General features: G+C 39.0%; 1 protein-coding gene across 2 annotated transcripts in view; it reads left to right on the top strand.

Annotated features, from left to right (window-relative positions):
• RELN (reelin) overlaps positions 1-23,225 on the top strand; it is a 463,371-nt gene that overhangs the window by 411,348 nt on the left and 28,798 nt on the right. For both annotated transcript variants that reach the window (XM_037889192.2, XM_037889193.2), the window contains exons 44-53: positions 2,112-2,370; positions 3,713-3,962; positions 6,012-6,180; positions 10,318-10,458; positions 11,963-12,140; positions 14,536-14,729; positions 15,871-16,127; positions 17,434-17,588; positions 18,752-18,966; positions 20,877-21,054. In XM_037889192.2, the coding sequence (XP_037745120.1) occupies positions 2,112-2,370; positions 3,713-3,962; positions 6,012-6,180; positions 10,318-10,458; positions 11,963-12,140; positions 14,536-14,729; positions 15,871-16,127; positions 17,434-17,588; positions 18,752-18,966; positions 20,877-21,054 (1,996 nt within the window). The remainder of the gene's footprint in view (positions 1-2,111; positions 2,371-3,712; positions 3,963-6,011; positions 6,181-10,317; positions 10,459-11,962; positions 12,141-14,535; positions 14,730-15,870; positions 16,128-17,433; positions 17,589-18,751; positions 18,967-20,876; positions 21,055-23,225) is intronic.

Genomic DNA, 23,225 nt, shown 5'->3' on the forward strand with positions numbered 1-23,225 from the left:
CTTGTAGTCCTCATTAACATAAAGGCTTAAAATGATGATTTCATTGCCCATCTTAGTCTACAATGATGCTTAATTTATACATTTTTCAGAGAAACAATAACCCATGTCTGTAGATGAACCATCACTAAAGTGTCATCACATTTATATTTATATTCCAAGGTTCCTCAAAGCAAGGTAAATGGGGTTTTGCAGCTTGGTAGCCAAAGACATCAGTACTTTTTCAGTAATGTGATTTTCTAGGCTGTTGTAAAATTAACAGCACTATTTCACAAAAGATACGAGAGTCCTTGTATGATGCCCCATTAGACTAATCCACAATGTGTTTTCCTTCTCTCTTGTGTTCAAAGCATTGTCATTTATCTCTTCTCTGTGGTAAGCTGTAGCTGGATTTGCATACATTGACCTCAAGGTGTTATATGTAAAATCCCAATTTTCTCAAAGACTGAAGATAAATGAATGCCATGCTAACAAAAAAAGAAAGAAAAAACAGGGCCTTATATTTAATTTCTTGTATCTTCAGTAGGAAAAGTCTGCAAATAACTACAGTATCTATCTTCTCTTCTGTGGATAAAACAACAATGTAGACTGCAAAGTCATTTTGGATGACTATTCTCTAGCATTCCACTATTATTGTAGTTAATTAATTTCCAAGTTAGCTTCATAGACCTCCTGCTAAAGTCTGGACCAAATTCATCCCTGATATAGCTGAGCCAAGTCCCATTGAAGTCATTAGCTGCTGTGTCCACTTAAGTCAGACATTAATTTTGCCCTCTGAGATCGGGAATTCCCAATAGATCTTATAAAAGGAACTATTGAGTGTAAATGTAGGAGCAGTGGGGTCAGTAACCATGCTAAAAGCCATGTACTTTCTCATGAGGGATTCCCTGAAAAAAATAGACTGGTAATTCTGGCTGTGCTAGCCTATGATACACAACAGCTAGGAATTGTAGAAATTGTCATACCAGATCAAATCAACAATCCATGCAGCTCAGTATTCTATCTCCAGAAGTTAAATTCCATACACTAAAAAAGTTCATGTGCATATATCCCATTTTATGTGGGTACCAAAAAACCTGAAACTCTACTAACCAAAACAGTAGTAGATGGAGCATGATGGTGTGGATTAATGAATATAAAATATTATAGGATCATAACTAAATCAGTCCCCGCCAATTCTTTGTGTACTACATGGAGTTGGTGTACCTGTTCAAACATCGCTGTGGTACCTCAAAAGGAAGGATTCCCTAATTTCATACAAATTTCATAGAGGCCATTAGGAGGTGCGTGAAATACTGCACCCATTGAGGTCAGTGGGAGTTTTGCTATTGACTTCAAAGGGGCAAAGATTTCACCCAGTATATTTAAAGCAGTGTGACTTTAGACTAAATTTTCATATCTTACTAAATGGACAAAAACATCCCTTTTTTCATCAGCTCAGAAGTTAAATATTTTTTGTTTTCACTTCCAGTTTTTCTCTGTTTTTGTCAAAATAACAAGGCTGTTTTTGCAGATGAAAACTGTCAGCTCACCCTGGAAGGTTACTGACTCAGTTAATTTTTGCCCTAAAGCAAATTCATAAAAAAAATCATGCTCTCTCCCGGGGCCATGGGTTGCTATTTTGACCATTAAACGCCATGCCGACAGGCTGAAAGGGTAAAATTTCACTCCGTGTCAAATTTGCTGATATTTGTAAAAATATCAGTTTTGCACACAAATGCTTGAAGTGTACCTGAATAGCTTTGTTCAACTCCCTATACCTAGCACCTCTCCACACACAAATCAAATGTATCACCACCACTACTGTCTGCTTTAGTCTCTATGGCCTATGGAGAGGGAGATGCAAGATCTCTCCTAAAGTGGAGTCTTCCTTCTACCAAGAATACATCGGGCTAGAAAAGAAACAAAAATATGACCATTTGCTTTATGGAGGAGCTGGCAGATATTTTTGTATCTACAGACACTGTCTCTGTAATTAGAATATATGTTAAACATTATCCCCTGCAATAAAAACCAAAACTGATTGGACGAGTGCTGAGTTCCCTCTAGTCCTTAACTGATTTTATGGGGTTTTCTGTGAAGAAATGTTTTACAGTAATTGTTACCCATGTTAGATTTGTGCAGTTCTTCATGAGACTGGGATGCGGTAAAGGGGTTCCAGACCCCAGAAGCCAACCTGTGCTTTTGCAGTATTCACTCAATGGGGGCCTCACATGGAGCCTGCTGCAGGAATTCCTCTTCAGTAATTCGAGCAATGTAGGTCGATACATTGCTCTGGAAATTCCCTTGAAGGCCCGTTCCAGCTCCACTCGTCTCCGCTGGTGGCAACCATCTGAGAATGGGCATTTTTACAGCCCATGGGTAATTGATCAGGTAATAAATCTTTTGTGCTTTACAATATTACCTAGAATCATAGACTACCAGGGTCGGAAGGCACCTCAGGAAGTCATGTAGTCCAACCCCCTGCTCAAAGCAGAACCAATCCCCAATTTTTGCCCCGATCCCTAAATGGCCCCCTCAAGGATTGAATTCACAACCCTGGGTTTAGCAGGCCCATGCTCAAACCACTGAGCTATCCCCACCCGCAATCAGCCCCCTATGATAGAGGTCTATAAAATCATGACTGGTGTGGAGAAAGTAAATAAGGAAGTGTTATTTACCCCTTGGCATAACAGAAGAACCAGGGGTCACCCATAGAAATTCATAGGGAGCGGGTCTAAAACAAAAGGAAATACTTCTTCACACAACACACAGTCAATCTGCAGAACTCTTTGCCAAAGGATGTTGTGAAAGCCAAAACTATAACTGGGTTCAAAAAAGAATTAGCGGCAAAGAGTCCTGTAGCACCGTATAGACTAACAGATGTATTGGAGCATGAGCTTTCATGCATCCGACGAAGTGGGTATTCACCCATGAAAGCTTATGCTCCAATACGTCTGTTAGTCTATAAGGTGCCACAGGACGCTTTTACAGATCCAGACTAACATGGCTACCACTCTAATAAAAAGAATTAGATAATTTCCTGGAGGATAGGTCTATTAATGGCTATTCGCCAGGTGGTCAGGGATGCAACCCATGCTCTAGGTCAGAGGTTGTCAACCTTTTTCTTTCTGAGGGCCCCCCAACATGATATAAAAGCACCACAACCCATCTGTGCCACAGTGACTGGTTTTCTGCATATAAAAGCCAGGGCCAACATTAGAGGGTAGCAAGCAAGGCAATAGCCTGGGTCCCCATACCAAAGCTACATTGCTCAGGCTTCAGCATCAGCCCCAGGTGGCAGGGCTCAGGGCCCTGGACTTCAGCCCCATGCAGTGGGGCTTTGGCTTTCTACCCTGGGCCCCAGCAAGTCTAATGCTGCCCCTGCTTGGTGGCCCCCCTGAAACCTACCCACAGCCTCCAAGGGGGCCCTGGACCATTGGTTGAGAACCACTGCTCTAGATATCCCTAGCCTCTGCTTGCCAGAATCTGGGAGTGGATGACAGGGATGGATCACTCAATGATTGTCTGTTCTGTTCATTCTCTCTGAAGCCTCTGGCATTGTCCACTGTCGGAAGACAGGATACTGGGCTAGATGGACCTTTGGTCTGACCCACTATGGCTGTTCTTATGTTCCATCTCTAGGATTCTATGAAATTCCTATGAGTCTGTAAAAACTTCTGAACTTTATATTTTCTTTACATAAAATAAACAAACTCCTATTTTCATGTTTCAGATTCTTATTGGTGGAAATATTTCTGGTAACACAGTCATAGAAGATGATTTTACCACACTGGATAGCAGGAAGTGGCTGCTCCATCCAGGTGGAACAAAGATGCCAGTCTGTGGTTCTACTGGGGATGCACTGGTTTTCATCGAGAAAGCTAGCACCCGTTATGTTGTAACCACTGATATTGTGGTTAATGAGGACTCTTTCATACAAATAGACTTTGCAGCATCCTGCTCTGTCACTGACTCCTGTTATGGTGAGGTCTTCTTCTTCATAAATCATATACTTTATGTTCTCCTTTTATATAGGAAAATATTGCTACTTATTTTCCGTTTCCGCTGTCTACTATACTAAAGTACAGAAACAAAATAGGGGAAATAATTTTTCTATCAGGAAATTGCAATTTTGGCATTTGTTGTTGGTATCTGAAGGCTGAGACAAACCAAAAGGTTTAGAATGCGCATGAATGTATGCACTGAGTTTTTTCCTTGTGTGCTTTACAAGCATTTAAGATGTAGTTTATAAGAATTCAAGTTTCAGTTTAATTCATTTAGACAGGTTAATAGATCCCAAATGTAGATGCAGTCTAATAGTTTGGCACATCCATTCCTTGCGGTTACTTTGCTCTCAGCTCTAGATAATACATGTCTGATGCCAAGTAGCATGATGTTTCCAGCATAAATCTCTCGTTTCGTAGCTTCACATCCTCCACAATTGCACAATAGACAATGCTTAAAACTGATGTGCTTAGTGCAAATGCAGAGAACAAAGTTGTAATTCTGATCTCACTTGCACCAATGTAAATCAGGAATAGTTTACACTGATGTAAACCTGATACAAATTAGATCATAATCAGGCACAAAGGGCTTTTTATTATCATCATTTACATGAAATCCTGAACATGTTTTAGAGCTTTCGTACATATATAATTCCATGCAGTGAATGAGGTAGGGGTCCTATTGAAAAAATAGTGTGATATAATTTAAAACTGTGTCATAATGCATATGCACAACAAAGAATTAAACGCTGGTATTTCATAACTTTTGTGTATTTTACTTCACAACCTATATAACTTTCTTTTAATGTAGTTTTTTTAATGTAATATATATAATTTCATTGAGCTTCTGGCAATTCCTTTGGGATTCTGCATAAAAATGGAAATTGGGTTTTCAGTAAATCCTTAAAGTAGATTAGCTGATTTTGTTATTCTGAAATTTATGGAAGTAACCAAGATATCTAAACCTTGAAATTAGCTACTGCCCCATGCATAATAATTTCTTTCCATTTGGTGTTAAAGCCACTTCAGGATCCCTTAGGTCATCCCCGTTAAGAGTAAGAGTGTTTTGACAGCTTAGTTATATCTTGCAAGGTAAGAATTTCCTTTGTTTTGTTGTTCTGCCCTTAACATTATTTTAACTGAATATCCAGTTAGGCAGGACACTAACTAATCATGTGCTTCTAGTCCTGATAGAGGAAGGACTTCATTTTGATGAAAAATTAATGTTAAAAACTACTTGTATCAACGTATCGTTTTATTTATATAATGCTCAGTTCTGAGCTCAGATGACTGAGTGGGACTGATTGTGTGATTGAGGGTTATTCAGAATTATTAAGAATTATTAAGGGTAGCAGAATCAAAAAAGATAAGCAGAATTACCACTAATGTAACTGTAACCACCAATCACTCAGTGTTCCATACAGCCAGAATGCCTGGCAGCTGGAACATTTATTTAGAGTTTATGGTCTGTGCTTATTGTTACTTAAACTTTTTTGCAGCCATTATGAGGAAATAAATTGAAGTTTTTATCCAGTTTGATTACCCATTATTCTTATTATGAAAGTTTATAAGCAATAAACTTCAAATAAGTTTAATTGCTGATTTTTGCTGCATTTGAATGTATTTGTCGATTTGATATGGCTAGATAATGAAATATATAACTGAAAACAAGAGCACTAGATGAAAAACTCAGTTGAAAAGAGTTTTATGTAAAATATTCTAATGAAGTGGCTAGTGTGGAGATGCTCTTCTGCCTTCTACTGGGTAGAATCAGAACTGCTCAACTGTGTGTCATAGGTCCTGTAATGCTACCAGCTAATAGAGCTTCCTCTTTAGCTCAAGAGCAAGCCTGTATTTTTGGTATCAGAGAATCTGGAAACTTCCCCTGCTGCAACCGTAAACTTCTGAGTTGTCAAGACATATATAGGGACAACAATGAAGTCTTCTGTGGTTACCAGTTTGGTACAACATATTCACTTAGGCATACAAGTTTCTGTATTAACTAATTTATTATCTTTCACTTTTTAGCTATTGAGCTGGAGTATTCAGTGAATCTCGGATTGACATGGCACCCAATACTGAAAGACTGCCTGCCCACTAATGTAGAATGCAACAAGTACCATCTCCAAAGGATTCTGGTATCAGACACATTCAACAAATGGACCAGGATTACTTTGCCCCTGCCTCACTATACTAGGTAGATACATTTTGAATAGAGAAAATCTTAGCGCACAAATATCTGACAAGACCTAATGTGATATAATCTTGAACTACAATGTATTGCCTTTTTTGTGCTGATTGTGTGTACAGTAGTTATACAGATGAGTAAATGAAAATGCCATTACGCTCTGAGTAAGAAGTACAGAATTACTATGTGCATTTACCACTTATTTAGAAATGGGGAGGTTAGATTTTCTGCTTAGCATATTTTAAATAGCCAGGATTGATGGGAGCAGACAAAAGACAATTGACTCTCACACATCTATCCTCTCTACAGTATCCATCCATTTGTCCCTTTAGTACGAGCATGGCAGAGGTCCAACTTGAGAAGGAGAGAGTAAAATGCAGATATGCAGAAATAGGCAGAATCACTCTGTTCTTTGGCCCTGATGGGAACATGCCCTTGGTTACATCCTTTTGGCATGTGTTGCACTACCCTTCCCGCCCCTCCACCCCAATCCCCCGCAAGCCCAGACACCTCCACTGGCCACTGTTGAGGGTGAGGTGGAGCTCAGGCCCTGACTTCTCCCCATCCTTTCTGGGGTGTCTTATGCCCCAAAGGGTGCTAGATTGAAGTAAGTCCTATGCTCTAGAAAGCACAGAGAATGCACTTATGCCCAGTTTGTGGGATGCAAGAGAGGAGGAGGCTACTTGTGCCCCTTAGTGCATGCAGCGGGCAGCTAGGCATAATGTGGTCTTTTGTAGATGAAATATACCCATGGTTTAAGAAGAGCCTGTCTCAGTTTGGACTTTGATAAGAATTGCAATGTTATGGTTACCGTCATTACATTCTGTAGCCCTATGATACCGTCAGTGGTTTTGGAGGTTGTTGGTTAATTCTATTGTCTAAATCCCCACCTGCTTCCTGTACTTGCTGTTATTGGCTGCAAATTTATATTTTTAAGTAATATTTTGATGCTTCTTGTTTTTCTGTTGTACTTGTCACATCTGACTCTGCTTTCACATATTGTTCATTGTTTTAAAAAAGTCCCATTATCACCTTCACTTCCTTTTAGTACATTCTTTTTTTAAAAAAAAACACCTTGTTTTCACTTTTGGGTTGAATTTTGTGTGTGAAAGAAGATGTTTTGTACTGACAGTGCTAGAGACTGAAGTTCTCTATCTGTTCACAGAAAAGGTACAGCAGGGCAATGTCAGAACAGGCTTCCCCATAATGCCCTGCCAACATGCCTCAACTTTGACTTGAAAGGCCCAGCTAGGGGCCAGAGGGTAGTTCAGACTCTGATTTTATTTCATTTTTACTCTGTCTGATAAGATTGCCATGAAGCTTGCCACAGTGCCAGTAGTGGTTTCTGTCACATGGACCTCTGTTTACTAGGAATTACATCATTTTCCATTACCCTAACCTGGATTAGAACAAGCAAACTACTAGTGAAAAACTCCATGTCCCATTATTAACCAACTGAGGCATCCAGTCCCTTTAAGTATATTCATAAGGCAGTATTATTTCTATATCTCACTGTCTGTTGGCCTCTTCTAGTCTGCCTACCCTTTTCTGTTGCTTTACATATATATTTTGCATAATCAGTTGGCCACATTGTTAAATGTTTAAAGTTCACACCTTATTTATTTTTTTTTTAGAAAGGGGTTCTCTGGGGTTGAAGCAAGATAATAGGTTCCATGGACATTCCGGCCTAATTTAATCTGGATCTGAAAGGAACCTCCGGGAATCCTAGGATTAAGTCAGACTCTCTTTGACTGACCCCACAGCTACGATTGCGCTGCTTAGACCAATAGCTTTGCCTCTTTCCATATGCTACAGTCAGTGGTAGGATACCTGCCACCACAATCACACACCACAACATTATCTTTATTATTTAAGACAGGGGTTGGGTGAGAGAAGGGTTACTACAGCCCTAGGATCCCAGCAGGGAGAGGGTCCGGGATTTAGAATAGGAATTAGTACTGCTAGGAGAGTGAGGCATCTCATTTACAAAGACACTATGTTCTTTGAGCTGCTTTGCTCCTCCCAGCAGTTTAATAGATCATTTTTGTGGGCATTTTATGCAACTTGCCAGTCAGTCTATCCAATAATTTGGCCTAGAGCATAGTATCCGTATGTGGCCTTCTGGGGCTTGTGTACTCCAGAGTGCTACATAACTTGTGGCCAATATGAGACTGTGAATAGTTATTACTTATGTCTCAGATTTTATTTTAAAATGTAACTCAGAATATAAAAGCTTCTCCCAGGAAAACCATTGATTTCCTAGATTCCATAAAAAGTCATGGAAATTGCCAAACCTGAGACTCAGGGTTCCTGTTTTTTTCACAAGATCTTCCTCATGATTAAGAAAAAGAAGAAGAAACTCAAACATTCTACATGGGGGAGCTAATCTGTGAGGTTTCTCTGAGAAAGCCCATTTGGGATCTAAATTAGAGATCATCGCAGTAGTTAAAACCTCTGAACTGTTGTGATTTTACTCATGAGAGAGTAACTGTTGTTTTGGATTATCTAATTCCTTTCCAGTCCCATATGTTACAACAAGTTATTAAATAACTAATATAAAAAAGTTAAAATAGTAGAGATTCAGAAAAATAAAACATTTTCTTGCATGTGTAAAAAATGCATTTCTTCATAGATAAGGGATTATACTGAAAAATGGAAGAGTCGGGAAATAAAACAGCCTTTATCTTAGATTTAATGAATATCAGACAGAGCTATAGATTGGAAACGAAACAGACTTAATTTTCTGAAATTGTGGGTGATTTCAAGAGTGTATTGATTATGATCCATGAGACCTTGATAACGCCACATTGAGCTCATCCTCTACAATCTCCAGACTGATACTGGTGAATTCAGAAACTCTGAAACTAAATTTGTTTAATTTTTGAACTGTGAAATCATCAGTACCAGTTCCCAGTAAAATGTTTCATTATTTTCTTTAAAAAGTTAGGATAAAACTGATATCAGGCACTGACCCAGCCAAAAAAGAGTTGTTTTTCTTCTGTACAAACCTTCTTCTGTTACTTGTTAATAGGTGATTTATTTTTCTGCTCAGAGTAAAGCAGCATGTAGTTTGATGCTGCCATCTACTGCCTAAGTGCAGCAAAACATATACTAAATCAGATTGGAAACTACACTGATGAGAAGTCACAAAATATGTCTTTATTTTTTAGCATGCACATTGTGTTCAGATTACTTCCAAGCAGGCTGTGCCTACACTAAGGATGAAATCCTAGCCCCATCAAGGTCAGTGGCAAAACTCTGGTTGCTTTCACTGGGACCACAGTTTTCCTCTTGATGTGGATCTAGATCCAGACTTCTCTCAAAGTCAAGATTGTTTGTATTTGGCATTTTGGTTTGGACAGTTCAGACAATTCTGCTAAACCTACAACATACAGGACCCCACTCCACCAGGAACTGGTTACCGTTTCAGTGTGAAATGCTTTGCCTATCCCTTCGGCCATGTCATACCGCCATTTGCATACCTCCATTTTCTCCCGAATTCTGCACCGAATTAAACTCAACTACTTGTCTTCATTTTTAAGGACCTTTGTGGCCTATCCCTGCTGTACCTTTTGTCTCTAAGATGCTCTTGATATGTTGACACCCCCCCACCTTTATTCCACTAATGATGCCAGTCTTGATTGCCCATTTTAAAATTTTTCAGCAAGCATCTTCACACTTTATGTCATGCTGCCTCTTATGCATGAGACGAGCTCCCTGTAAACATCCTCCTCATTATTCTCCTTCAGATCCATCCTTAAAACTCCCCTCTGCCGTAATGCACACAAAAACTTGACAGTGATTAGGCAGCAGGTGTGATGAGACCATTGCTCATTATGATGACCTGTATCATCTCATTGTTTCCATGGGACTAACTCCCTTTGTCCTCCAGACATAGCAGAGCAGCTTTGCAAGGGTGAGAAGAGAAGCTGCATAGTGAACATTTGGCCTTGCAAGCAGAGGGCCATAGTAAGTGGCCTGGTAATTCACTTGAGCCAGCCCTTGTTTGTTCAGTTGGTAGATAAATCATCTTTATAAATATGGCCCGGGTTTGGGTGAACATACATGGTTGTATTTCCTTCAATCAAAATAGGGCTTAGCACGGCTGGAAGTGTTACCTTTGTATTTTTTTTTCCTTTCTCAAAGGTCTCAAGCAACTCGTTTCCGCTGGCACCAGCCGGCTCCATTTGACAAGCAGCAAACATGGGCTATCGACAATGTCTACATTGGGGATGGCTGTATAGATATGTGCAGTGGCCATGGGAGGTGCACACAAGGGAACTGTGTGTAAGTATAGCTGTTTCCCTCTGGTGGGTAGTGCTGTAGATTTTCATTCCCATTTTAGTGTGTGATTTCAAGGAAATTGCTTGGAAGAAGTATTATTTTTAAAGAAAAGCAGAATTTCTTCTTTGAAACAGAGCGAGGCACGAGCATCACTTGGGAAATAAAATTCTAAGAGGAGGGATAGGTGGGCATATTGGAGTGTATGAGTGAATCCCCTCTGACTTCCTGCGGGCCAGATTTTCCTTTGAGATACATGCCCGTGCTGATGACAATGTGGTTTGGGACTGCACCAAGGAGAATTTAGACAGAGATGGTGCTAATCCTTCCCCCAGCTCCGTGGTGCCCAAAGGCAGTGTACAAGCTGTTCTGTCCTCTAGGTTGATGTCATTTACTTCCCTTTCAGTACTGAAATATGTACATGAGGCATTGCCTGGGTAGGGCACAGTCCTCTTTGGAATGATTTGCATCCTCAGGAACAAAGATTATCCCTGGAATTACATGGGGCTTTCACTCCAGTTCCCTATGCCCCAATCCTGTTCCTTGTACCCAGCCCAAGCAACTGACTGGATGCTGGATATCTCTTCACCAGGCCAGTTTGCAGCTACTCCAGCCTCAGGACTGGTGTAGGCTCAATGATCTAATGCCAAGCTGTATGCTGGCAGCTTCCAATGGAGCCCTGCTGTCCCTTCTTCCCCCCAAAACTCCTTGTGTGAGAGTCCATATCAAGCCCCACAGAGCTAGACACGCAGCTACCCAGGCTTCCAAAATTCTTCTGCCCGGCAGCATAACAATACCCATTCTGCTGAATTTGGGACTCTTTCCAGCCACAAATGGCAGCAGAAATTGCTCCTAGCTGCATAATTTTACCATCCCCATGTTCATTAGAAGGAAAATCCATTGAGCCAAGTGCAACATAGACATTTTATATATCTGCCTCCCTGCTTAAGGCACTAAAGAACCAAAGTATATCTCTCTGTTGAGATACATTTATATAATATCAGGCTATGTCTTTATGTTTGTCTACATTTTTGAAACACTGCCTGAAAGGTGGAAAGGTGTTTCAGAGTAACAAGAATCTAGGATTGTGAAACAAGCTACAGTAAAAGTATCTGTCCTCTATAAATTTGACTATAGAAAATGATATACAGTTCTAGCACCAAAAGATGGTTAAACTTATTTGTTTAGGCTTGGCATGTTATCTTGATTAGATTTGTCTACCAAAATACCATTTCTTTTAATGATAAAGTTCAGTGTTAAACATATCTTATGTATCTGGTGTATTATCAGCTTGAATTAAAACCGTGCACATCCAGGTCTTTACACAATTAACATATCCTGTTTAACAGTAACAACTTCAGAAAGAGGCAGCAGGGTGACTCCTCCAAGCATTTGCTTGTAGGTGAGACAAATGGCCTCTTGCTCCCCTGGGCTGGAATAAAATTATTTTAAGTCTTGGTGTAGAAAATGTTTTCAAATGAGTTTACTCTGTGTTTGTTTTCCTTTGCAGCTGTGATGAACATTGGGGTGGGCTCTACTGTGATGAGCCAGAGACAGCCCTTCCAACACAACTTAAAGACAACTTCAATCGAGCTCCGTCTAATCAGAACTGGCTAACAGTAAATGGAGGAAAACTGAGCACAGTCTGTGGAGCTGTGGCATCTGGAATGGCTCTTCATTTCAGCGGGGTTGGTGTTTAACTCTTGCCTGTTGACTGTACCAATGTGGTTGATTTAGGAAACTGAATAAATAAGTAACCTAACAAAAGTATTAGAAATAAATCAAAAACGTATATTTACTTCCTTGATGAGGGTCAAGTTCTGGCAGACTCTGCATTGGTGCCTGCCAGAAACACTACAGAGAACTGGATACATCTCTTACAGCTCATCCCATCCCCAGCACCCAAGGAGAGGTCAATGTGCAGGCTCTCTGAAACAAGCCATAGAGGGGCCTCCAGAAATGAGCCTATAGACCAAGGCACAGTCCATGGTATTGAACTGTTTTTATCCACTCATTCATCAATGGCCTACTCGTACAGATTATTTGTCCTTCTGGCAAGAATAATTTGTACAGGGTCTGGTGCTGCTGCTATCTAGGCTGCATGTACGCATTAATACTGCTTTAAAAAAGTCTAAACATACTTGTTTTGGGGGCTATTTAAGGTATATTTAGAACTGAGTCTCAGACCTATATTATTTTCTAACAGCAGAAAGCAATAACTTTTCACTGCCTTTTCCCATTAAGAGTTAGTTGACACCACATGAATGCACTGGGCAGCGTGAGTGATTCATAAAATACAGGTTGTCTTACAGAAGGTGTAAAAATAATCTATGACAATTGTTCTGTCTCCTGAGGGTCTATACATACCAGACTGTTTACTTTCATGTTACTTAAAGTGTTTTATTTCAGCCAGTGTTGAGTAGATGGGGATGAGGATTTTTGTAATCTAGATTTAAGAAAACAAAGATACAGTGGATCCTGAATATTATAAACATATAAATATAGATAGCAATTTGTGACAGTAAATCCACAGTGCACATCTTTCAAGATGAAAAGTAATTGAAATTATGTTCGCAGATAAGATCATTAATTATTCTGTTTTAGCATTAATTATTATGTTGTTACATGGGACTACAAATTGAATTGTAGACGCATGTAATATTTTAAAGCTTTTTTACAAGGTAGAATTAGCCTATTTATCACTATGTAGTCTAGCCATTTTCGTGTCCATAGAACTTTGACAAATATTAAGTAATTAAGGATTACTGCTCTAAAGCAAAACCATTTTTGTTTTAAAAGACTAATGAATGACATTATGGTCCTAATTTTCTAAGAGCCTCAAATTGGTCTCTAATTTTCTTGCCTGAAATTTTTCGGCCACAACCAGTTGTGAGCATAAGTAATAGAGTGATGGTATCTAACAACCTTTTCAGCCTGCAATTCAGTTAGTTAGACATGCAAAGCTGCAGGTGCAAAATTAGATCCCATTTTTGGAAATTTTGCTCTGTGTGTATGTACAGAAAATCAGATCTCCTTCACAAGTTAAAAAAATCTTACACATGACACTTGTGATAAAAAAAGTATGTTTCATTCTTCTGGCAAAATTGTTAAATTGTAAATAATCATTTATGTTTTAAACGAGAGACAAATTGGAGAAAGTTTAGAGGAGAGCAACAAAAATGATTAAAGGTCAGGAAAACATGACCTGTGAGGGAAGTTTGAAAAAATTGTATTTGTTTAGTCTGGAGAAGAGAAGACTGACAGAGGACATGATAACAGTTTTCAAGCACATAAAAGATTGTTATAAAGAGGAGGGTGATAAATTGTTCTCCTTATCCCCTGAGGACAAGACAAGAAGTAATGGACTTAAATTGCAGCAAAGGAGATTTAGGTTAAACATTAGGAAAAACTCAGTAACTATAAGGGTAATTAAGCACTGGAACAAATTACCTAGGAAGGCTGTGGAATCTTCATCCACAGGTTAGAACAGGTTAGACAAACAGTCAGAGATGGTCTAGATAATACTTGGGGCTTGTCTATACTTACCGGGGGATCAACGAGCGGCGATCAATGCATCGGCAGTCGATTTAGCGGGTCTTTACCTGCTAAATCGGCCACAGATCGCTCTCCTGTCAACTCCTGTACTCCACCGGATCGAGAAGAGTAGGGGACAGTCCCTTTGACCTCGCATAATGTGGACCCCGTGGTAAGTAGATCTAAGCTACGTTGATTTGAGTTACGCCATTCATGTAGCTTAGATCGAATTTCCCCCATAGTATAGCCAAGGCCTTAGTCCCGCCTCAGTGCAAGGGACTGGATGTCCTATCAAGGTCCCTTCCAGTATTACATTTCTATGGTCCTATAATTCTGTGATTATTTTGGTTCTGTCTTATGAAGCCTTCCTATTAAGACGTTTGGCCTTTTAAAATACCACTTCATTCCCATAAAACACCTGAATAATGTAATAATTAAATGTATTTTTCAGGAATATATTCATTGAAAGCATCACCATCACAGCCTTGGTGATTATCTTAACTGACCAGCCACACCAACAAAAATATGTTTTCTTTTCTTTTTTTTTAGGGATGCAGCCGTTTATTAGTGACAGTGGATTTAAACCTCACTAATGCAGAATTCATCCAGTTTTATTTCATGTATGGATGTCTAATAACTCCTAACAATCGGAACCAAGGTGTTCTCCTGGAGTACTCTGTGAATGGTGGCATTACTTGGAACCTCTTAATGGAAATTTTCTATGACCAGTTCAGCAAACCCGGGTTTGTAAATATATACTTCTACTAATTCGTTCTTTTGGATTTTTCATAAAGAATCTGCCCTGATTGCTAATATTGCTGTGTGTAAATAATCTTGCAAACATTTATATACCTGATTAACTTGTGTGCTTAAAGATAAGCATGTGTGTAAGTGCTGGCTGGATTGGGCCTCAAACATTAGAGCAGTATACCATCAGTTTAATCAGATGGGGTCTGTGACAGCCAGTTACACTGGTGAATGGTTGACCATTATTCACCAGTAAATGTTAAAGTAAAACTATAGCTAGTCAGAAATGTTAATTTGATTTATAAATGTCCACACTATTTTTAACTTACATTTATTTATAATCTGATTTCTGATTTGCTAAAGCACAAAGTAGATCTGTTGTCTAAACAGAAGGTCTCTGCCACATTTAAGTCTTATTTTAATGCTGAAGTGGGACTTAAATGATGCACAGGCCTTGGACTGGCCCTCAGTGCACTGATGAATTACTTCCTAATATTAGAAGGAATCAGTGCCATTTTAACCCATGTCTGCATTAGTCATTTGCTATAAAGGAAATAAGGTAATTGCAATAAAACATTGTTATATGATCAGTGTCTCCAGCTTTGAAAATAAACATCTTAGTTAACATTAACATCAAATTAATATATTGATTCCACTTCAGCATATAATTTCTTTAAATGATTATGGCTCCCTGATTCTCTGCTTGGCTCTGGAGCAAGTTAGAGCAGCCCTGGGGCTCCTCTAAACCTGCATCACTGGCCGTGTTCCCCAAAGGGACTGCCTACTTAAGCATACCCAGTACACACCATACTCTGGCTACTCTTCCTCCCTGTCCCTCTCCACTCATAATACACTGCCTGTGCCAGATGCTGCTGGGACAATGAAATAGGAACCAGTCTTAAAGGCTCTGTGTCCATTGAGGAGTCTCCTACAGTGAGGAAGTCTCCAGCAGGGAGAGCTAGGGTTAGATTCCGCCCATTTGCACCGTAGGGCAAATAAGATGGACTTGGTCAAAGAATGTGGCCCAACGTTGTTTAAAAGCCCTATTCAGCTTATTTAAAACTTTGTTTTTTCTTTTCAAAATTCAAGAGATTAAGATGTGGGGTCACATGACTTATCTCCATTATTATATTTTAGCTTTGTGAACATTCTCCTCCCTCATGAGGCCAAAGCTCTCGGAACCCGTTTCCGCTGGTGGCAACCTAAACATGATGGCTTAGATCAGAATGACTGGGCTATTGACAATGTGCTGATATCTGGCTCTGCTGATCAGAGAACAGTGATGTTAGACACTTTTAGCAGTGCTCCACTCCCACAACACGAACGTTCTCCTGCAGATGCAGGACCCATTGGAAGGATTGCTTTTGATATGTTTACAGAAGACAAAACGACAGGTAAAAGTTTGATATCGATCAGAGCCAAAGAGCAGGAAGTCAGTCCAGCTACTTCTAAATCTGATCTTGTTGGTCTCACCACAATGAATGTCAGAGCCAGTCCCTGTACTGTACCTTTTTTTTAACCAACAACATGTAACAAACTGCTTTTAAATCTACAAACTGTGCATGGAGGGAAAGGGTGAAGTAAATAGGGGGGGGGGAAGGAAATAAAATTTTTAAAGAAATCGTGCAGTCAGTTTTTCAAATAACCATTAATTTTTACAAAATGGTTTCTTGCTAATGAATTCATTTATGAGACATTTCTCTTTAAAGAAAAAGAATTGTCTAGATATTTTTTCTTATTACTGCACCCGTAGCACAGCAGAATTTTATGTTATTGTTTCCAAGAACAAATGTTATTTGACTGAATGCCACATTAGTCTAAAAGGATTTCCTACACTGCGTATTTGTTTCCTATTTTGCAGACATTTGCTAGCAACGATTTTTTAAATAGTTACCCAGCAGATTAAGTTGTTGAGTTATAGCTAGTAAAATATAAATAAGGAAATATTTGTGCATGCTAGTGGGACTAATTAGTTGAAGATATTATAGTATTGTGTAGGTCACACATGCTCTGATTGTGCAATTGACTCCACATTTGCAGACTTCTGCATTCACAGATCTCCATTCAACTTACAAGGGTTTGCCCACAGAGTCAATTGCAGGAGCTTAAATTTGTTTTAAAAAGAGAATATTATTTAGTATCTTATTATTATATAATAAGACAGCAATGTCATGTATGCCACATAATTGCAAAACATTGTGAGCAATTCTCAGGTCCTCAATTCTTATGCATTAAAAATTATAAAAGGAGTACTTGTGGCACCTTAGAGACTAACAAATTTATTTGAGCATAAGCTTTCGTGAGCTACAGCTCACTTCATCGAATGCATCCGATGAAGTGAGCTGTAGCTCACGAAAGCTTATGCTCAAATAAATTTGTTAGTCTCTAAGGTGCCACAAGTACTCCTTTTCTTTTTGCGAATACAGACTAACACAGCTGCTACTCTGAAACCTACCATTAAAAATTATGTAAACAGGTTTATGGTCAGAGAATAGCATGGGCTGTTCTGAATGTTAAGTATAGACATATGGGAATGTTGAATACTAAAGTACTCTGGAATTTTTTAAAGAACAATACTAAATAGTTTGTACATAGTTAAAGACTTAATCCATTGCTCATCCTTAGTGGTTAACACTGTTTACTGTTTTCTTTATGTAATGTTGCAGTTATACAATATTGACTTTAATATTTATTTTCAAGTGAATGAACATTGGCTGTTCCATGATGATTGCTCAATTGAAAGATTCTGTGACTCTCCTGATGGCGTTATGATCTGCGGTAGCCATGATGGCAGAGAAGTTTATGCGGTCACCCATGACCTAACTCCTACAGAAGGCTGGATTATGCAATTCAAGGTAAAATCTTTATAATCAAAATATTATGCATAATTATTCTAAAACAGCCTGTTTTCCTCAGAGCAGGACAGATTTACAGGAAACGGCCTGATATGTGTTGCATAGACCGGGATGTCTGCACCACTGTCCCCTGCTGAAAGGTGTGGCTCTGCTCACGTATTGTTATTGTTACCCTCCAGTGGTGACCTACAAGCAGGCTGTCAGTGTTGGTGTTACTGACAGGGTACAAAGATAATCCTGAGTTCTGTTTCTGATGGTGTAGGTGTGAGAACATGATGCAGCTATGGGATTTGTTACAAATACACCAAGTGTGTTTTGTCATATATGATTAGTGAAGTGCCAGCTAACCAAATTTACACATCAGTATAATTTACTTGTTACCATACAAATTCGGAGTAATTGAGCTTCATGTTGTTTGCTCCTTGGGGGTTGGGTGAGCCCACCAACAGGCTGTGGGGCTAGAATACAGCTACGCCTCCTGTATGGTCACTGTTCCAACATGTGGGTTGAAAAAGCAGCCACTTTCCCTCCACATTCCTTTAATGAGCTACTGAATCAGTGTAAGTACAGTTCCAGTGCACCCATGTCAAACCTGCCCCATATGGCCTCCTGTATACCAGACTACCTGAACCCAGCATAGAGAGGCTCTACCAACATACAGAAGTTGCTTAGGAGCCCTCTGCAGCTTCTCTGCCCATGTTTCCCACGTAGAACATCCACAAGGGTTAAGTGATGTGAGGGACCTTGCACAGGACTTTTCACTAAGGAGGGAATGTCACCCTTTATTATACATTCCCCTGTGAAATATTAGTATCTTAACTTTTGCTGTAGTGGGATGGTAATAGGATGAGTGCAGCTTGCGTGGGAGGTACTATGATTTGGTGGATAATGCACCAGACTTGGGAGTCATGAGATCAGGGTCCATTGATTTGTAGTAGGATTTTGGACTCAGTTTCCCCATTTGCACGTTGGGATTAATGATGAGATCTATGGATGGCAAGTGCTATAGGAGTGCTGCTAACTGTTACTACTGTAACTTAAAGCATAATCTCCGGTCAACTTTCTTGCTGAAAAATCTTTAAACTGTAATCATCCCTCCAGCTCTTTATTGATACTAAGAACTGTTACAATACCAACTTACATATGCTTTTTATCTATATTAGATTTCTGTTGGATGTAAAACTTCAGAAAAAATTGTACAGAATCAAGTCCATGTGCAATATTCCACTGACTTTGGTGTGAGTTGGAGCTATTTAGTTCCGCAGTGCTTACCTGCAGATCCAAAATGCTCTGGGAGTATTTCACAGCCCTCTGTCTTCTTTCCAACAAAAGGATGGAAAAGGATAACTTATTCACTGCCTGAAAACCTAGTGGGCAAGTAAGTATGAAACAACTACTCACATTACCTTGGGTTCAGCGCAGAATTAAAGGGGGACTAAATAGTCTGAAAACCATGGCTATGTGTACACTTCCTTATGCAAAAGATCTGCTCCATGGCCTCAGGTCAGCAAGATACATAAGCATAGACCTAATTTTAAGAACCCCGAGTAGTCCTGTTAATATCAACAGAACTATTCATGTGCTTAAAGTAAGGCATGTGCTTAAGAATCTTGCTGAATTGGGGCCCCTTTGTCTATTCGGAGTCCTAAGTGCTGACTGATTTTAAAAAGGGGTTTATTCATTATTGGCTCCTGTTTGACATGCAGGGCCAACATTGCTCTGTGAGAAAGGGCTGGATTCTATTCTGGCAACACCAGTGGAATTTTTAACTAGATTCTAATTGCATATGTTTTCAGGCAATAGAGGTGCACGGCTGTAACTAAGGGCAGAGTTTGGCCCACTGAATCTTTATGGTGAGCCAGAAAGAGCACAATTTTGGTTTAAGATACTTGGTTGAGTTTACAGAGCTAGAAATTGGGGTGGGGGGAGTTATTTACTTGTAAGATGAGTAAACGTAACATGGAAACAGAATGAACAGGGACTCTTATGATGCAACCTTTACAGTCACTTTTCAAAGTTGAACCACTTCTTCAGGGTGACTGGGTATTTATGTTCCTACTGACATCATTTTTTTTCCTAGGATGTCCTCCGAAGTTCAAGAACCCCCCCCCCTCCCATTTTTTCCTGTTCTTTTTTTCAATGTGCCCATACCACAGCAACTTTCTCTCTTACGTAAAAGGGTTGGAAGAGGTTCTCTTCAAAGCTGCACTCCAGAAGAGTTTGCTGAAAAGCACTGCAAAATTCTTCCTTCCCAGCAACCGAGTAATCTGCTTTTGCAGCACTCCAGCCCATGCCACCCTAGAAACAAGAGATCCATATCAGATTTCATGTTTCTTTGTGGCTTCTCTCTTCTCCTTAATACAGTTTTGCTGGATGATGCACTTCCACTCTTTCAAAGAAAGGATAGAAGAGATTTGGCTTTCTATAAACATAGGGCAACAGAGTGATAATGAAAATCACCTGGGGTTTTTTCTACCAAACTTAAGAATGATTCGTGGTCTGAACAAATTGCAAAATTATCCTTTCTTATCTGCAGTTCAGAGCTGTACTGCATATTCCAATCTGTCCAGAGACCCAAACTGAATTACAGGGGGAATTTTGACTTTAGACAGTGAAAAATGCTACCCGAATTATCTGTGCATATTGCAACAATATATTTTTCTAGTATTAAGCACTATGAATTGCATTATTTGAATAATCCTTTTAAAATTAAATCATCTCAGAAGAAACTAGAATAGAATATTTTTTCCTGTCACCTGTTGACAGTGGCTCTCACAGATCTAGCCCACATATTCTATGTGATCTTTTATACAGGACATAAAATGGATTCCTATGAAGAATGCTAGGCATCATTTTAAAAGGCTCTGATCCTAAATGTCTCTGATTTTATGCCATGAATAGTCCCATTGTGTTCAGTGGGGCTACTCACAGGATTAGGGCCTAAAACAGAAGATTTATACTGGAGTTCAGATGAAACATCTCTTTCTGGTTTAAAAGAAAATAAAACTTCTTTAAACTGAAAACAAGAAATGTGCATTTTATTTAGTTATAATCTAGTATAGTTTAAATAACAACACGTTAAAATGGAATGATCAGTGTCAATTAGAGGAATGACTAATATGCCCTATAGAAACATTTTAATTAACATATCTCCTGCTACAAAAGTGTCTTATGATTTGTTACCCCATGAAGTGCTGTTCATAAGCGTATGTATGTAGTGTACATTTTTCATTTGTGTAAAGTTATCTTTTTACCTGTATCTGTTTTTCTTCATTCTTGTATGTACAGTCCAGTGAGGTTTAGGTTCTATCAGAAGTACTCAGATATTCAATGGGCCATTGAAAATTTCTATCTGGGACCTGGTTGTTTGGACAACTGTAGGGGCCATGGCGACTGCCTGAAAAAACAGTGCATCTGTGATCCGGGGTACTCTGGTCCAAACTGCTACTTGACTCAAACTTTAAAGGTAACTTAAATGCATATGGTAGTACTGCAAAAGTTTGTTACAAAAAAATTGAATCAATGGAGCTTTAAAAAAAACAGAGATGCACTCCAACTGGAACTTGGGGTCTGACTCCTCTCAGACTTTTGAGATCCTCAAATCTACATTCAGATCTGAACTGTACAGCTCTGGATCATCTATTTAAAAATATATCATTTCTGTATTCTAAAGAAATATCACCTTATCACTAACACCAATAATTACACTATCTTTTCCTTCTGAACTAAAAAAAACCATGAAACTGCTATTTACCAGTTGCAGTACATTGCTATGTGTAAATGAACAAAACAGTTCTCAAATACACTACTAATAAACCTGCTGTTAGTTCCTGGACACAACTGCTGTTGCAAATTTACCAAGACCAAGTATCGAAAACTCATCTTTATAATAAAGAGGGAGACACAAGTAAACAAGGCACTGAACTCCAGACGATATGAAATTAATTTAAGGAACTTATAAAGTTTCATGTAATTTTAATTTTCTACAGTTGTACTCTACATCCCAGGTTAATACCTTACTGCAACAAAAGGTGAAATGGTATTTGTGTGGCTGAAGATATTTAGATGTGAGATGATGGTGTGTAACAGGCCCAGACATACAGCAAAAGATTACAGTGTAGGCAAAAATATGCTTTTAGGACTTGAGCAGGTATCTCCAATTTAAAATACTGTTTTATATTTTGAGGGAAAAACTTTAAGAATTCCCAAACTGTATTAAAATTACAGCATTCCCCTTGCTCAGGTTTCCTGAACCACATTTATACACGATGTTGTCTGTACATAATCTACAGAAGAGAGACGTTGGTTGAACCACATTTTTTCCAAAGGAAATGCAAACCACACAAGATGTGAATTTAAGTGCTACTTGAATTATTGGTATTATTATTTATTACTATTACTGGTGGTAGTGGTAGTAGTAGTATTTTAAGGTACCAGTTACATAAATGTAAATTAGTACCACATCGCTATAGGAAATGGATCAATTTCCCTCCTCTCCACTAAGATTAAAGCCATTTACTTCTCATATATTCAATTTAAGGATTTACTTTAGGCCGTTGCTTTTGTTATCCTGCCAGAAGAGGTGACTCTTGCAACACACCCAACTAACATGGTGGAATGTAGAAACAGAGGCAGCTCTAGATCATTTAAGGGTGGCTTGTAAACTAATCCCTTCATCTATGTCTTCATTTATTTGTTATTTTTTATTGATGATGTGTGACTAGTATTTAATATAGGGTGAAATCCTGATTCCATTGAAGTCGATGGGAGTTCTGCCGTTGGTGTCACTGGGGCCAGGATTTCATCCCTGATATTATTTCAGCTCCCTGATTAACTGACTAAAACTTTTATAAATAGGAAGATGGAACTTAGAGAGATTCCCAGCTGGGCTTTGTACAAATACCCGTGGCACAAACCATTACATAAACATATATTCACAAGTAATCCAAGACTTTCACTTTCCACGTTCACTCTTGTGGCCAACACATCACTTGTACAAGTACTTGTGGGAAGAATATAAAAAGGGTCACGAATTCCATCAAAATAAATAATCTTTTATTCAAAGTAATGTTTGTGAATATATATATATATTTAGTAGCTGCACAGCACTGGTCAGTATATACCTATTTTTAAATATTTAGGGCTCAGTTTTCCTCTCAGTAGAGCCTCAACCTGGCCTACTTCAGTGTTGCAGGTGGTAATAATTTCAAGTTTTGGGTTCACAATTGTGCACTGATACAGTCAATGTCGTTTTAGATGTCTGACTACATGCTTATATGCTCTGCAAGGCTGGGACCATGTGTCGCTGTATAGTACAGCATCTAGCACAATGGAGCCCTGATTCTAATTGTGTGTCTGGGCACTACCATAAAGCAAATAATTGCAAATAGTAATTGTTCCCATATATCAGGCATTTGAACATCTAAATGACCCTATTTGTGCCCACAAAGCTATTGTGTCTGTAAAAGGCTGGTGACCCTTAACTCACACACAAAAAAAGCAAAAAACATGTTACAATTTACATGAGTATTTTAAACATACTTATATTTGCAGTGTTATCATAGCCATGTTTAAGAGAGACAAGGTGGGTGAGCCAACATCTTTTACTAGACCAACTTCTGCTGGAGAAAGAGACAA

Source organism: Chelonia mydas, chromosome 1 (genome assembly GCF_015237465.2).
Source record: "Chelonia mydas isolate rCheMyd1 chromosome 1, rCheMyd1.pri.v2, whole genome shotgun sequence".
NCBI lineage: Eukaryota > Metazoa > Chordata > Testudines > Cheloniidae > Chelonia > Chelonia mydas.